At 52.3% G+C, this 16,813-nt stretch overlaps 1 protein-coding gene across 2 annotated transcripts in view; it reads right to left on the bottom strand.

Annotated features, from left to right (window-relative positions):
* The window catches only part of CLPB (ClpB family mitochondrial disaggregase), a 104,704-nt gene that overhangs the window by 71,377 nt on the left and 16,514 nt on the right, over nucleotides 1-16,813 (bottom strand). Inside the window, exon 3 of one of the 2 annotated variants that reach the window (XM_054196753.1) lies at nucleotides 12,665-12,751. The exons of the other annotated variant lie outside the window; for it this stretch is intronic. Coding sequence (XP_054052728.1) covers nucleotides 12,665-12,751 — 87 coding nt within the window. The remainder of the gene's footprint in view (nucleotides 1-12,664; nucleotides 12,752-16,813) is intronic. 2 annotated transcript variants of the gene reach the window in all.

Below are 16,813 nucleotides of genomic sequence, written 5' to 3'. Positions count from 1 at the left end.
AGGGCTGACAGCGACGGGCACTCAGCCTGACTGACACGTATCCGCAGGCTCCGTCTTGTCAAGTCACATCTAGAATTTCACTGAAGCTCCTCTCCCATTTACCTCCCCTAAATGCATTAGGGGAATAAAAGGTGGATATTTTTTTCTTTGAATACAGCGGAAGAGGCCAGCTCCTCACCGGCACCGGTTCGCTCTTCACCACATACAGAGTCACTTCTAGTGAGCAAAGCACCAGGTTGGAAGCCAGGAGACCCTCTGCCATCTCCCGTGTCAGCATACAGAGTTCATTAATATCTGCCTTTTAATAATTAGTTCTAAAATATTTAGGTTGAGATGAAATCTTTTACGCTGACGACAGTGAGCCCCTGGCCCAGGTTGCCCAGAGAAGCTGTGGCTGCCCCATCCCTGGAGGGGTTCAAGGCCAGGTTGGCCGGGGCTTGGAGCAAGCTGGGCTGGTGGGAGGTGTCCCTGCCCAGGGCAGGGGGTGGCACTGGGTGGCCTTTAAGGTCCCTTCCCACCCAAACTCTTCTGTGATTCCACAATTCTATGCGCTGGATCTTATTCATCAAACAGCAGCTACCAACTATGATTCTTCACAATTTCAACACAGTCAGAAACATGTGACACTGAAGATTTTCTCGAATAGTTTGAGTTGCACAGCCATGACCGAGTTAGATATCTGATGGCTTAGGACTGGCGCTAAGGAGTGGGGATCATCTCTCCTACGTTCAGACATCAGCAATGGGGGACGCGATGGCCTAAGAAGCCTACCACCATAGATGTGCTCACTCTCCACCACCCCGATCCCTCCAGCTAGGGAGGTTGGTTGATGGTTGGACTCGATGATCTGAAAGGTCCCTTCCAACCCAGACAATTCTATGGTTCTATAATTCTAATTTTCTTTCAGTTCGTTCAGCAGTTTTGGCCTTGGCGCACGGGTCAGCGTGTGAGATCCTCTGCGGTCTTCATCACAGCTCCAGCGGGACAGAACCTTCCTGTCTCACCCTCAGTCCTCTCAGGACAGACAATTTGCTGCCAGGGAAAAGACACTGGTACAAATCTCCCTCTCCGTGTTCAGAAAAGCCATGTCTATGCTGCCCTGCTGCATTGCTCCCAAAGGCCACATCAGTGAAGACATCTTAGTAGAGGTGCCACCTCCCCAGCCACACGACAAGCCTGTAGGTCCTTCTGGACCACCTTAGGACCATCAGTAAGGCACGGGGCACAAAACCTACCCTAAAAGTCCTTCAGCACCTCTAGCAAGGGCTTTTCGGCACACCCAGCTCTAGACTCACCTCCACAACTCCAACGTGTTGCCTCACACAAAGGGACATGGCCAGACCTTTACCACTGACATCTACGGCCGCAGCGAAATGGAAAGCAAGAGACAGGTCTGGCCACAAGTAAAGCAATGCAAGCCCAGGTGCGTAGCCATGGCTGTCCAGAACAGGTACGGTCAAAGCCCACCAGCCCAGGCTCTTCTGCCTCTGGTCATTAGACAGTCATTAGGTAGGAGGCCCATCAATCCTACTTTTGGTGCCTGGTTGGCAGTGTTGGCAGGGAGGTGTGCCATCTCCCCAGGGCTGCGAAACAGGAGGAGTAAAGGTGCCACAGTCAGGCTTTCTATCTGGGAAAGCTCTAGCACAGGTCATTGATCTGTGCCAAGTTCTTCTGGAAGATCCAGTGCTGTATTCCTCTGGAGATATCCTGCATCTCCAGTCCTTGGTGCTACTGTGGTCAGCCCAGGCAGCGAGAGAACTGCATCAGAGATGTTGGAGAGGCAGTGCCTGTGAAAAGCAGGAGGTGCAGGATGGAGTGTGGTGGGGCAGGCACTGCTCTATTGCCCTATAGGGTCTGTGTTGATGTCCTCCACGCTCCTAGAGATGGACATCTACTGAACAGAAGCCATCACTAGTGCCTCAATTAAGCTTTTGATTACCCTGCCCCAGCAGCTGACTTACTGTGATTCTTTACCTCAGGGTTTCCAGTGCCTACACCAAAAAGCCGGGCCCTTCTGATCATTCAAGTCCTTAGAAGAAGGTCAACCCACCCTTCTTGGACCCTGTCCTCGTGGCTGTCAACACCACAGAGATCCCTCTACTCCCGTTTTAGCTGACAGACTATGATATATTTTAAGGTCCGTGCGTCTTCCTCATCTTAAGAGAAACGATCCCAAGCCCTGGTGTAGGACTTCAATCCTCAGCCTTGCAGCCCAGGGGCGAGCTATGAGTATCGAACGCGTCATATGATAACACACAATGACTTGTAATTTCCTTGGTAACTCCATCCATCTTCCTTCCCTCTTCTTAGTGACTACGTTGGAATGAACATTCTTCCCAGGCACTTCATCAGATGTCACCTTCCTGAGCTCCCAGCGACTCCCAGGAAGCCCTGTCCTCTCCATTCACTGCACACACCCTCATTGTTTCTCTCTGGGCAAAGAGAAGTTTAGCAATGGGGCAATGACCTTCCACGAAAAGTTCACCAGAGGACGACCAACGCTAGACGCAAGGTGGTCTAGGATTGAAAGCGGGAGGTGGCGATGTTCAGATCTGCTCCGCTCTACGAACAACCCCTTACAGCATTTCCCCCCAGTGATAAGAAACATTTCCTTAGCTCTTATGATGGCTGGGAGGCTCCAGTTTAATAAGCATGGATATCATCTCTTACTGGCAAAATCTGGTGTTCCTAAAGCCCATTTTGGGCTGCGATCCAGCTCTGTACACAGGAAGGACCCGCCGGTCGAATAACAACACTCTGCACATTCAGCCTCCCTTTTCCAACCATCTTTCAACCTCACCTCCCGCTTTTGGGACGTGCCGTCCCCTCCGGGCACTTCTGCACCAGCCAGACGTTCCTGGAATCACAAATATTGATCGCACCTATCCAATTTGCAGGTAATGGGACATTGAAGCAAATTAGCCTTTAGGAAAGGTAACGGCGCCATCAAAATAGAGAGTAGCTGCGTTCATCAGTGTAAAGCATGTGAACGTCATTGGAATAAGCAAGGGACTTGGAAAATCAGATGGCAGTCACAAAGCAGGGTCTAGAATCTGGGTAAAAATCTCCGGTTTCCCAGGAAGAAGAGGTGAAAATACTTCCCAGTTCACGAGGTGGTTGTAGGGGTCACAGAATCACAGAATCACAGAATGGCAGGGGTTGGAAGGGACTTCTGGAGACCCTCCAGTCCAACCCCCTGCCAGAGCAGGGTCACCCGGAGCAGGTCGCACAGGAACGCGTCCAGGCAGGTTTGGAATGTCTCCAGAGATGGAGACTCCACCACCTCTCTGGGCAGCCTGTGCCAGGGCTCTGCCACCCTCACAGGAAAGAAGTTCCTCCTCATGTTGAGATGAAACTTCCTATGCTCAAGTTTGTGCCCATTGCCTCTTGTCCTGTCACTGGGCACCACTGAAAAGAGCCTGGCCCCATCCTCCTGACACCCCCCCTTTCAGTATTTCTAAGCGTTGATAAGATCCCCCCTCAGCCGTCTTTTTTCCAGACTGAAGAGACCCAAGTCCCTCAGCCTTTCTTCATCAGAGAGGTGTTCCAGTCCCCTCATCATCTTGGCAGCCCTTTACTGCACCCTCTCCAGCAGTTCCCTGTCCTTCTGGAACTGGGGAGCCCAGAACTGGACCCAGTGCTTCAGCTGTGGCCTCCCCAGGACTGAGCAGAGCATGAGGATGACCTCCCTCCACCTGCTGGCCACAGGAGGTCAATGGAGGACACTCTGGTGAAGGTTCTAGAGAAGGCAGAAGGCATCTTTCTCTTTGGCATCAGCTCAGCTATGAGTTATTAAATGAGGTGGGGGTTAAATGGAGGGTCTCTGGCCCATATACCTCCTGTTTTCCTCCTCTTGCTGGCAGGTGTTGGGGCAAAACACCCCACACCAGGTTACCTGGAGGGAGAGGGACGCCAAGGACAGGCTGAGCTGGTCCAGGAAGGCAGAGCTTCCCTCCATAACTCACCTGCGCTCAGCAGCCTCAACAAGCCCAGTTTTAATTTGCTGATCAAGTTTTCATTAGATTAGAGGCAGAGCCTATTCATCAGCGCGAATATAAATCTAAATTGACCCTGGTGATGACTCAGAGGGCAACGCTTAACTGAAGTTCGCCGGGCAGTTCAATCGATCGGAGAAAGCGCTTTCTGCTTTTAATGGCCGGGCCAACATATTGTTAAATAAATAAATACATACATACAACACAGGGGGTGGGGAAATCAATGGCGAGGTGGCTGGACGTGACTGGGGCCGCATCGGGAGAGACGCTGTGCCTGGACCCATGCGCCGGCAGCTGGAGTTGGTGAACCAAGAAGTCCAGTGATCGCCATGACCGTGAGTTATCAGCACAATGCGAAAGCCTCGACGCCTTTTGATATGCGGCTGCCCCGAGCTCTGGACACAAAGAAGATCCCTTGTGTGGTTATATCTTAACTCTGTGAAAGGCAGTGGGGGCAGGAGGGCCGCGGGGGAGCTGCTATTTACACTCCAGCTCCTCTTCTCTCCTTATTTTTCTCGGATGAGGTCTAAAGGTGGATGCATGCCTTCCCAGGAATAGTTTTATGCCTACCTGTGGCACAGAAAGTGGGGCAGCCTCAGCATTCCCTGCTCCGCAGTGGTTTTTTATTAGAATCATAGAATGGTCGAGGTTGGAAAAGACCTCTAAGATCATCGAGTCCAACCATCAACCCAACACTGACAAACCCACCACTACCCCATGTCCCTCAGCACCACGTCTGCCCGGCTTTTAAATCCCTCCAGGGATGGCGACTCCACCACTGCCCTGGGCAGCCTGTCCCAGGTGAAAATGATCCTCCTCCCAAAAAAAAGGGATAAAAGGAGAGACTACAGAATCCAAAAAGAAAAAAAAATCTTGAAGGGTGATAATTGTTATATTGTTCGCAGCGGTTTTCTCTTGAGAGTGTGACCCATATGAATCGTGCTCCAGAGATGTGGTGAAGGTACAGCACCGCTGCCGCGTGTCCCTGGCCATTGGCGTTAAAGAGTTAAAGAGTTAAAAGAAGTCTTGCTACTTGTGTTTGGTGGTAAGAAGATGTGCCCAGAGGTGGTTTCTGTGGCTTGGAGAGGTACAGCGACCTCCTGGAGTCTCCTTTTCTGGAGATATTCCAAACCCCACCTGGACGCGTTCCTGTGCAACCTGCTCTGGGTGACCCTGCTCTGGCAGGGGGTTGGACTGGAGGGTCTCCAGAGGTCCCTGCCAACCCCGGCCAGTCTGGAATTCTAGGATTCTGTGACCTGCTCAGCTGGAAATATCTCACTGCACCTGACCCACAGGCCATCGGGTGCTGGGCGTCCCTGCAAAGAGAGGACCTCGATCACAGAGGTCTCCGATGGGGACACTGCCGAGGCAGCGAGGAGCAGCCTGGGGAACCGTCACCGCTGGCCCACCCTCAGGTGGGCAAGTACAATGCAGGAACTGGCAAGTGGACACTGTCCCTCACAGACACCCAGAAGGGGAGCAGTTAAAAGACAACGCCCCAGTTTTTAGGACCGAGCCCTCAAAAAAAGGTGCCGAAAACCCTGTTCGACTCCTCAGCTCTTTGACAAGCAGCTCTATGGGCCATATGTGCTTCCAAAAGCATCCAGATATTTCTCCAGCTCCGCTGCAGACAGCTCTGAATGAGTTGCCTGAAGTGAAAGGCGTGAAAAAACATCACAGGGACCAGATGTATGTACCTAATATAGGTAACAAGACTGCGCCAGTTAATCATGTCATTGCCCATAGACAGAAACCAGCTCCAGATCGGTCACCCTTCACTGTAAGCCTCAGAACCTCCCCACTAGAATATTTCTATGCGTGATGTACTTTTATTACCGAGATAAAACATCTATACAGCACCTTCAATGCACAAACTGTACGTATGCGGGGAAGAGGCACAAGTCCTCTCCTTACGGAGGGACGGGCGGACGGAGGAGGGCAGGCTGCGGGAGGAGGAGGAGGGCAAGGGAAGGGACTGGACCACACTGGGACAAGCACCGCCAGTTCTGGTTCTACGTGAGAGCCTCCAACCCGCCGCTCTTCCCATCTACGCAGACAGGCAGAGAGGGAAAAGGAGAACCGAGGCACAAGGAGGAGTCACTTGTCATCAGGCATTCCCTGCAGGAAGGTGTTGAGGAGCAAAGGTGAGGGAAGGCAAAGAGATCCAGAGCTGAAGATGAAGGGAGAAGGAGAAAGGGTGTGCAAGAAGGCAAAGATGCAAAATGATAATGGAGGAGAGGAGATGCTGTTGGGAACAGCTGAATAAAAGAATTGTTTAAGTTAGAAAAGATCTTTAAGAACAAGCTGCCTAGAGAGGTGGTGGAGGCCCCATCCCTGGAGACATTCAAGGCCAGGCTTGATGAGGCTCTGAGCAACCTGATCTAGTTGAAGATGTCCCTGTTCACTGCAGGGAGGTGGGACTAGATGGCCTTTAAAGGGCCCTTCCAACCCAACACATTCTATGATTCTATTCTATGATCAAGTCCAACTGTCAAACTAGCACTGCCACGTCCACCACGACCCTCAGCATCCAGGCCATGGCATAAGCATCTCCCAGCCATAGGCATTCTTGTTTCATCAGGGGCTTTAGCCTCTTGACGGGACAAGAGGAAACGGCCTCAAGTTGCCCCAGGGGAGGTTTAAGATGGATATTAGGAAAAATGTCTTCACCAAAAGGGTTGTCAAGCATTGGGAGAGGCTGCCCAGGGCAATGGTGGAGTCACCGTTCCTGGAGGGATTTACAAGCTGGACAGACGCGGTGCTGAGGGACATGGGGTAGTGGTGGGTTTGTCAGTGTTGGGTTGATGGTTGGACTCGATGATCTGAAAGGTCCCTTCCAACCTGGACAATTCTGTGATTCCCCTTCCGCACAACCAGCTCTGCGCGTCATAAGGGGCGAAGAAGATGATCCAATATTTCTCTGCTGCTTTATTTCTGCCGAAACAATGAAAACCAGAGTAGCAGAAAAGATCACTCCGCTACAAATGCATGAGACACACTACGGTCCTCACTGCTTTGGGTTTTGATTTATGATTGTTTTGTTGCTTATTTTAACAAAGGCACAAAAGCCACAAAGCTCCCAGTAAGCATTTAATTAAAGCTTAATTGCTATAAATATGTTAAATGTGCAAAGCTAGCAGGTGCAGCCAAGAGAAAGCAGCCCCTAGCAGTGTTTTTTGCATAAACTATAAATCCTCCCTTTTAAAAGTGATGTCTTTCCAGGAGAATTAAGAAACCACTTCAAAATAGGTCTGGAAATCCAGAAGAGCGACGGGGTTTTACAAAGGCTGAAAATAAAACTAAGCGGGAGTCACTCCGGCTGAGAAACGTAAATGGAAAGGAATCATAGAATCATAGAATCATAGGGTTGGAAGGGACCTCTGGAGATCATCTAGTCCAACCCCCCTGCCAGAGCAGGGTCACCCAGAGCAGGTTACACAGGAACACGTCCAGGTAGGTTTTGAATGTCTCCAGAGTTGGAGACTCCACCACCTCTCTGGGCAGCCTGTGCCAGGGCTCTGCCACCCTCAGGGTAAAGAAGTTCCTCCTCATGTTTAGCTGGAACTTCCTATGTTCAAGTTTGTGCCCATTGCCTCTTGTCCTGTCCCTGGGGCACCACTGAAAAGAGCCTGGCCCCATCCTCCTGACACCCACCCTTTAAGTATTTATAAGTGTTGATAAGGTCACCCCTCAGTCGTCTTTTTTCCAGACCAAAGAGACCCAAATCCCTCAGCCTTTCCTCATAAGAGAGGTGTTCCAGTCCCCTAATCATCTTTGTAGCTCTCTGCTGCACTCTTTCCAGCAGTTCCCTGTCCCTCTTGAACCGGGGAGCCCAGAACTGGACACAGTACTCCAGGTGCGGCCTCACCAAGGCAGAGTAGAGGGGGAGGATGACCTCCCTTGACCTGCTGGCCACACTCTTCTTGATGCACCCCAGGATGCCATTGGCCTTCTTGGCCACAAGGGCACATTGCTGGCTCATGGTCATCCTGTTGTCCACCAGGACTCCCAGGTCTCTTTCCACAGAGCTGCTCTCCAGCAGGTCAGCACCCAACCTGGACTGGTGCATGGGGTTGTTCCTCCCCAGGTGCAGCACCCTACACTTGCCCTTGTTGAACTTCATAAGGTTTCTCTCTGCCCAGATCTCCAACCTGTCCAGGTCTCTCTGTATGGCGGCACAGCCTTCTGGTGTGTCAGCCACCCCACCCAGCTTGGTGTCATCAGCAAACTTGCTGAGGGTGCACTCTATCCCTTCGTCCAGGTCATTGATGAATATATTGAAGAGGACTGGACCCGGTACTGACCCCTGGGGAACACCACTCGTCACTGGTCTCCAACTAGACTCTGTGCCCCTAAGGTGGAGCACAGGGGGGTGTACGTGGAGGAGGGGGGTGTACGTGCAGGATACATAAAGCCAGAGTTTTACCTTGTTATGCTCAGACTACAACCGGGATCACCGCCCTATCGGCGATGTTAAACCTATGGTAAATCCCCCCAGCAGTAGGAATTACAGCACAAATGCTTCCTTTGCTGGTGCAAACGCGGTCACAGCTGATCTGTCTTCAGCCCACAACCCCGTTACAACCTGTTTTATCCCAGGGATTTGTAGCTGGGCTCCTTTTTGCATGAAAAAAAGAACCATAAATGAAACTATCCACACTTCAGGAAGGGTCTGAAACAATAACCTAATTAAAAGAATGAAGAGAAGGAACATAATTCTTTCAACTATATTTGTATATCATCTAAATTGCCTTAATGAAGTGTTTATAAAATACAAACACCAAAATTAGACCCCAGACCGAAGTGTTTGGCCACTTCCCTTTACTTTTAGAGCTGTCACCTCAGCAGTGTTTGGGGCTGGACGTGCCGGGGCCCCGGGGGTCTGTAGTGCAAGAGAGAGCGCAGACGGACACAGAGCGTAAGGGACACCAGAAAAACAGAAATAACCCCTCCAAGGTGCTGGGCAGAGACCAGAGAGGATCCCGGGTGTCCCAGTAGCCCAGACCCTCTCCAATAGATCCCAAACTACTCTGGGCTGAGAGGGAGTTCAGACCTCATGGGGTTCAACCAGGCCGAGTGTAGGGTCCTGCACCCGGGTGGGAACAACCTCCGGTGCCAGCACATTGGGGGATGGAGGGATGGAGAGCAGCCCTGAGAGAAGGGCTTGGGGGTGCTGGGGGTGGGGGGGAAAGCTGGCCATGAGCCGGCACCGTGCGCTGGCAGCCCAGAAACCCCCCCACAGCCTGGGCTGCATCCCCAGCAGCGTGGGCAGCAGGGCGAGGGGGGGATTCTGCCCCTCTGCTCCGCTCGGGGGAGACCCCCCTGCAGTGCTGCCTCCAGCTCTGGGGCCTCAGCACAGGAGAGACACGGAGCTGTTGGAGCGGGGCCAGAGGAGTCCCTGGAGATGATCCAAGGGCTGGAGCCCCTCTGCTGGGAGGACGGGCTGAGAGAGTTGGGGGGGTTCAGCCTGGAGAAGAGAAGGCTCCGCGGAGACCTTGGAGCCCCTTCCCGTCCCTCAAGGGGCTCCAGGAAAGCTGGGGAGGGACGCTGGATGAGGGAGGGGAGCCATGGGATGAGGGGGAAGGGGTTTCCACTGCAAGAGGGGAGATTGAGCTGAGATCTCGGGCAGAAATTCTTGGCTGTGAGGGTGGTGAGCCCCTGGCCCAGGTTGCCCAGAGAAGCTGTGGCTGCCCCATCCCTGGAGGGGTTCAAGGCCAGGTTGGCCGGGGCTTGGAGCAAGCTGGGCTGGTGGGAGGTGTCCCTGCCCAGGGCAAGGGGATTGGATTTGATGATCTTTAAGGTCCCTTCCCACCCAAACCATTCCATGATTCTTTGAGGTGCCAAAGCTAAGCTGCAACCACGCTGCACCTTGTGCATCTGCATGTGAGAGCGGGATGCTCTGCATGGGGAGATTCCAGCTGGGAGCAGAAGCACTCCAGGCTTGCAGGAGAGGCATCCCTTGGAGCAGGGGCGATGGGAGACAAACCCCTGCCTGGTCCTGGAGCTGCTGGAAGCACCAGTGCCTCTCCCAGCTCACAGGGTGCTGTGAGGCTGAATCCACCGGGATTAGGAGCTTTTGGGAGCCCCCGGGAAAGGCTCTGCTGCAGCGTGACCGCGCACCCCTCTCCCCTGTGAAACCCCTTAGCAGGAATGTACCAGAACAATCCTTAATGCCTGGCCACGTTTTGGATAAGGGACATTTTCAAGAGGAAGAGGATGATCACTGTTTTGTCGTAAAAAGGAAAAACAGACCCCAAGCTTCCCTGCCGGCACATGGGATTTTATCTTGTAGCTGATGGCAACCGACAAACATCATTAACGCAGTGCCTCCGAAATTCAATTAAACATATGGACTGTGGCTGTCTAATTGGAAGAGCGAGGGCTGTGAAAATTGGGAGACATTACAAGGCTAAAGGACAGGTCACTGAAACCTCCAGCAGGGCAGCTGAGACTTGGGCGGGGGGGAGGGAAATAAAACAGTTCAAGTCTGAAAAACGACTTTGGAAAGACAGCAATTTACTTTTTCTCAGCGGTTTTAGGCTGAAAACTCCCATTGCAGCTACCAGCGTCACAGCCCCCTAAAGCCGGGGAACTTGTGTGGGTATCAACGACCTTCAGAGCAGAAGCGGTGACCGAGGCGGCAGGTTAAAGAGCACGGAACGACCCCGTTCCCGTTGCAAGGTAACGGTCGGTGCAGAGCCCGAGCTGCATCCCTGAGCCACCGCCGCTTGACTGATGGGCTCCGAACCCAAAGTCATAACAACTTATAATCCACCGAATCAGCTGCTGTGCCTGGATAAACCCGTTTTAAATCATCGCTCTTTATAGAGGGAGCACACCGTTAAAAAAAAATAAAAAAAAATATATATACATAATCCTGCATCCTGCTGCAAAGAGCAAGTCGTTATTTGGTTCCTCCCTAATGTACGTAAAAGGATTGCAAGATACAGAAAACCAGCAAGCATTTGGGGAGGGAAAAGCTAATAAACATTTAAAATTCTGCAGGCAAAACCCTGCAGGCTCTGCTGCTTCCACCGCACGCACAAGGCAGCTCTGCTGGGTTTGGATTAAAAAGCTCGCCCTGCGGGCCACGTCCGCGAGCAAACGATTTCTAGGGAATTTCATACGTTCCACGTCTTGTCTTCCAGCTCAATGCACCTCCCCGGGCGTGACAAAGCCAAAAATGGGGGGCCAAACCCATGCCAGGCACACCCCAGCGCTGCCAACAGAGCTGTTACACCACTCAGGCGTAAGGATTAAGTCCGTGTTGCATTTCTCTTTGCCTCCATGAGGTATGTAATTACTCTTCCACTAAATCATCGAATGTGTTGGGTTGGAAAGGACCTCTAAAGGTCATCTTATCGCTGGGGACACGTCCTACCAAGCTGCAGGTATTCAAGGACTTCTGAATTTTCAGTTAAAAGCCAGGATCCATCCCAAATGTGGGAAAAATAAACACAATTGGCCCAACGCAGCCAAAAAAAGCGTTTGGTTTTGCCAAATAAGACACGCCGTCGTTAGCGCTCTGCCAGCCTCTAACGAGGGAGCAGCCTGGGTGCTGAACGCCTTCACCCACCGAGATGTTTTCATTAGCATTTCTACCTGATTTCAGGCCTGATTTTAGGCAATTATTGTACCATGAACAGCCTTTCTCCCCGTCTCCTCTTAGCCCTTTGCAACTCTGGAAGCCCTGTTCTGCTCCACCAGTCACTTGGAATGGTCAACAGTCGTCACACTCCATTGCTGGCCATTGTCCGTTGGCAAAGGTGGGAGGCTCCGGAGCCCGTCCCTCCGTGGCCGGGCAAACAACGGGGCCTGTTGCTGCTCGGACATCAAAGTTAAACAAACAGACCCAAACCCTCGCCTCTGTGCCCATCTGAAGGAGCTCCCCGAGGAGGTCAGGGCTTCCAGCTTGTCATAGCACACATCAAAGTTTGCACCACACACGAACTCGGCACACGGATTCGCATCGTGTCGCCCGAGAGCGGATATTCAGCCTTTGTGCGCCGCTTTAATCCTGTGTTTTCCCAAGTAATTAGGCTTTTTTGCTTATGAACTTGTGACTAAGTAAAGCAGCCCTGAGAGGTTGTAACATCAAAGCTCATTCTCCCGTCTGTCCCCCGCTTTCCAAAATTGGATTTCTTTTCCTCTTTTTTTTTTTTTCCTTAAATAATAAAAAAAAAAACTAATTGAATTTAGTTGTAGACTGAATATATTTAAAGAGTGTCTTTAAAAGGTTACAAGAAGCCACGGCGACCAGCATGGGAACTAAAGAGGGAGGGCACAGCATTCAGCCTTTTTGCTTCATAAAGGCCTTGCATGAAAGACCCAGCAACGGCCCCACAAGCCAGGAGGGACACGGCAGCTCTGGCGGCAGCTATTTCTGACGGCGGGGTGTTATATTGCCTAACCGCAAGGACATCCCAAGGTTACGGACTCACCAGAGACCAAAATCCACTCACCTCTTCGGGATTGCAGAGCACCCACCTCCACCTCTCGCACGCGGGCAAAGGAAGAGTGAAAATATCCCTTTGGGTTTAGCTCAACAATGCAACCCAAACCAACCCAAATTTTCCGGAAACCCTGCGGCGGGGAGCTCAGTAGGGCTCTGCCAAAAGGTGGGAAGGGACTTACCCACCACGCGACAGCGAACGCCCAGACAAACCTACCTGGAGTTTCTGCTGATGGCGGCCACCATGAGAGCGGTCCAGCCCAGCTTGTGCCTGGCGTTGACGTCTGCACCTTCCAGCAACAACCTGGGCAGGAGAGAGACACGTTGAGGAAGAAAACGCAGAGGAATCATCCCGAGCAGAGAGGAACTCATGACGGAAAGGGGAATATTTCGCTTCACGGGCAGCCTAGGAGACCCAGTGTGAAAAGCTGATTCAACCCCGTTCCTCCATGGCTAGCAAACTGAAAGGAACTGGTAGGTTCAGGAACTGGTAGGACACGCACAGTCCTTTCAAATGGTGCAAGGCCAACCAGTTTCATTTCTGTATTTTTTTATTTCTTTCTTCTATTGCAGTCTAACACCCGAAGAACCAGCATGATGGAGAGCGAAGCTGATTGACCTCCAGCCTGATGGCAGGTTCGGATCTTCAGGCTGCAATGGAGCCATCAGGCTTTCAGAAAAAGCCCAGCAGATCTCCAAAGCCCACGTCAACAGATGTTTTGCAGTTTTCTTGCACGACACGAGAACAAACAAGACAAACCCAAAAAATACGAGGCGTCAAACTGCCCTTGGTGGTTTTTCTGCAAGATTTTCTCAGCCTTTGCGCTGTTTCCCTCATCCCTCCGTGACATCTCTTTGCAACTTTGCTCCCGCGTGGCTTCTGCTGGCTTTTCTATTCCTCAGACTATAAAGCACCAGGAGGCTTCTCTACCCTTTCTGCATCCTCTGGTCCTGCAGCAGCCACACGATTACTCTGAGCACCAGATTCCAAGCAGTGCCTTAGAACACTGGTACTTGATAGGCACAAACTTGCCCAACCCTTCTCTCTTTCATGGCCAACCATGGGATCATGGAATCACAGAATGGTTTGGGTTGGATCTGAAAGGTCCCTTCCGACCTGGACAATTCTACGATTCTAAATATACAATCCTAAAGTTATTTCCAACCGGCAGTACCAAATGCCTAAGCATTGGCTCACGTCTTGAACACAGTTGAACCCAGTTGTCCCCACTGATCTGAGAAACCACTCAAGTAATTGTCATAGAATTGCCGAATGGTTTCGGTTGGAAGGGACCTTAAAGATCATCTAGTTCTAACCCCCTGCCCTGGGCAGGGACACCTCCCACTAGACCAGGTTGCTCAAAGCCCCATCATCTGAATTAGATGCCTAAAATGATCCATATCCTCCTCCCGCTGAAGGTCTCGCCCTGTTAGGCTGTGGGGCGCGAGGGACAGCAGGCAGATGACTTCAGGCAAGCTCCAGACAGAAGCACGTGGGATATCTCTTCTGTTTCAGGAGGAGCCCTCAGCATAAGAAGGACATGGACCTGTTGGAGCAGGGCCAGAGGAGGCCCCGGAGATGATCCAAGGGCTGGAGCCCCTCTGCTGTGAGGACAGGCTGAGAGAGTTGGGGGCGTTCATCCTGGAGAAGAGAAGGCTCCGCGGAGACCTTATAGCGGCCTTCCAGTCCCTGAAGGGGGCCTACAGGAAGGATGGGGAGGGGCTGTTTGCAAGGGCATGGAGCGACAGGACGAGGGGCAATGGCTTTAAACTAGAGCAGGGCAGGTTTAGATCAGACATTGGGAAGAAGTTCTTTACACTGAGGGTGGTGAGATACTGGCCCAGGTTGCCCAGAGAGGTGGTGGAGGCCCCATCCCTGGAGACATTCAAGGCCAGGCTTCATGAGGCTCTGAGCAACCTGATCTAGTTGAAGATGTCCCTGCTCACTGCAGGGGGGTGGGACTAGGTGGCATTTAAAGGTCCCTTCCAACCCAACACATTCTATGATTCTATGAGGTGTGAGATGGGGGGAGCGGGTATGGGTGGGCAAGTGGACCACCCCCAGCTGACAGGATGGGTAGCCAGTGCCGGAACCCTGCTACCGGCTGCTCCGAACTGCTCATCAGGTGCTGGAACTGAGATCCAACAGGTAAAAAAATGAAAGAATAACTGCCTGCCTTTATTCACAGCTCCCAGCTGCGGTTCAGGAGGCCACGACCTCTGTAAATGATCCACAGCACCAACAGAAGATTTATATTCTCTTTACCAGCATTACAAGTTTAACAATAATAATGAGCTATTTGGCTGGTAAACAATAGGACCTTGCTCCAAAAAAGTTTGATACTTGATACTACACGGTAGCAGAGGAACAAATTTTCATGCAGAATCCTTGCCAGATCCATGCACACAGATATGCACATCCCTAACTCCGGGCAGGTGGCAGCTCCTGCAGCACCAAATGGTCCAGCAAAGCACAGTCTGCCGTGCTGCACAGCACCAGCCCTGGCTCCCCCCAGGAGAGTCAAGGAATCACAGAACGGTTTGGGTGGGAAGGGACCTTAAAGGCCACCCAGTGCCACCCCCTGCCCTGGGCAGGGACACCTCCCACCAGCCCAGCTTGCTCCAAGCCCCAGCCAACCTGGCCTTGAACCCCTCCAGGGATGGGGCAGCCACAGCTTCTCTGGGCAACCTGGGCCAGGGGCTCACCGCCCTCACAGCCAAGAATTTCTGCCTCAGATCTCAGCTCAATCTCCCCTCTTGCAGTGGAAAACCCTTCCCCCTCGTCCCATGGCTCCCCTCCCTCATCCAGAGTCCCTCCCCAGCTTTCCTGGAGCCCCTTGAGGGACTGGAAGGGGCTCCAAGGTCTCCCTGGAGCCTTCTCTTCTTCAGGCTGGAAACCTCCAACTCTCCCAGCGTAAATCCTTATGCTTTCTCCCTCTTCCAGCACCAAACCACCGAACGCAAACGATCCGAGCTGTCAGCTCTGCAGCATGAAGAGCACTCCCGCCCAGCAGATTGTTAAAGGGGAAATATCCATGAGCAGCCACAGAGCTCGCTTGTCCCCGTAACGCAGGACGAGCCCGGATGGAGAGGTGACAGATTGCTATCTGCAGGGATCAGCTCCCGCGGCAGCGACGTGCAGGGAGGGGGTTTGCACTCCCAGCAGAGATCAGCACGTCTGACGCAGATCCAGGGCCACCGCTGGTCACAGCGCTTGCCTGCGCTGGCCTGGAGGGATGCTGCCGGCAGGAGAAATCCACACCGCGGCTCCATCTGTGCCACCATGTGCGTCACAGCCTGCCCGGGCACGGAAAATGCTCCTCCAGGTGAAACACAGCCCCCCCCCACCTTGCTTCACGAACTGCCACCGCAGGGACCAGCTCCAGCCCAGCTCCCTCAGAGACGGCACAAACCTACCCTGAGACCTTCCCGTCCCCCTGGCCCCGACCCACCCCCGGCGCTTGGAAAAACGCTTCCTCGGCCGTCGCGACGCCCCGTCACTGTCCACGCTTCGCTTCCAGTGGCGTGGGGAGATGCCTACGAGTTATTTCTGAATTTCACGTCATTTACACGGCCATTCGAAAGTGCTTTGAAGGCAGTCACTGCACCTCCGCCCTGTTCTACAGCGTGTCAATGTGACAGGCTAAAAGCCACCTAAAATCCAGCAAATTAAAGGAAAATTTTGCTGCAGCGGGGAGGAAGGCTGGCAGGGAAGCCCGGAGAGGCAGGGGAAGCCTCCCAAGAAGCCAAAGCATTGGCTAAGCAGGGAATAAGCAGCCGAACCCCTTCATTCCCGATGGCTAAAACCTCACAGCCCAACACCTACATCTTTAACAGGGGGTAATTAATGTCATTCACAAAGTATCAGTCGCGTTTGCACTTGATTTAATGGGAGAAGTGCGAACAGAGCGTCCTGGTCGCCTTCCACCCGCCGCTCCTGCAAAAGCTTGGACTTAATTCCACGTGTCGTGAATTTTAACATTTGTTTTCTCACGAATGGGAACCGCAGCTCGACACTCAAGCACCTCCTCGTCCGAGACAGGACAGGACGGCAACCTTCACTTAAAGCACTTTGGAGCCAATAAAAACAACACTTTAACTCACCGGAAGGCTTTTTTTCTCCATAGATGTACTGGAAGATGTACATTGTTCAACCACGTACGTTGAACAATGAATTATCTTCATTCTTAGATTAAAAAAATAATGAAATCGGACCCCAGCCCGGCAGCCAAACCTGTTATAACATAGTGCATCCAGCAGGAAGGAGGCCGGAGCCTCTGCTGCGGGATTCGATTACAGGCTCGGAGCTCGGATATTAGAATTCATCAAGTAGTTTTCCATTCAGGAATCCAGATAATCACAAGCA

The sequence above is a fragment of the Rissa tridactyla genome, chromosome 1 (genome assembly GCF_028500815.1).
Source record: "Rissa tridactyla isolate bRisTri1 chromosome 1, bRisTri1.patW.cur.20221130, whole genome shotgun sequence".
In the NCBI taxonomy this organism is placed as follows: domain Eukaryota; kingdom Metazoa; phylum Chordata; class Aves; order Charadriiformes; family Laridae; genus Rissa; species Rissa tridactyla.
This window is presented reverse-complemented; position numbering and strand designations above follow the sequence as displayed.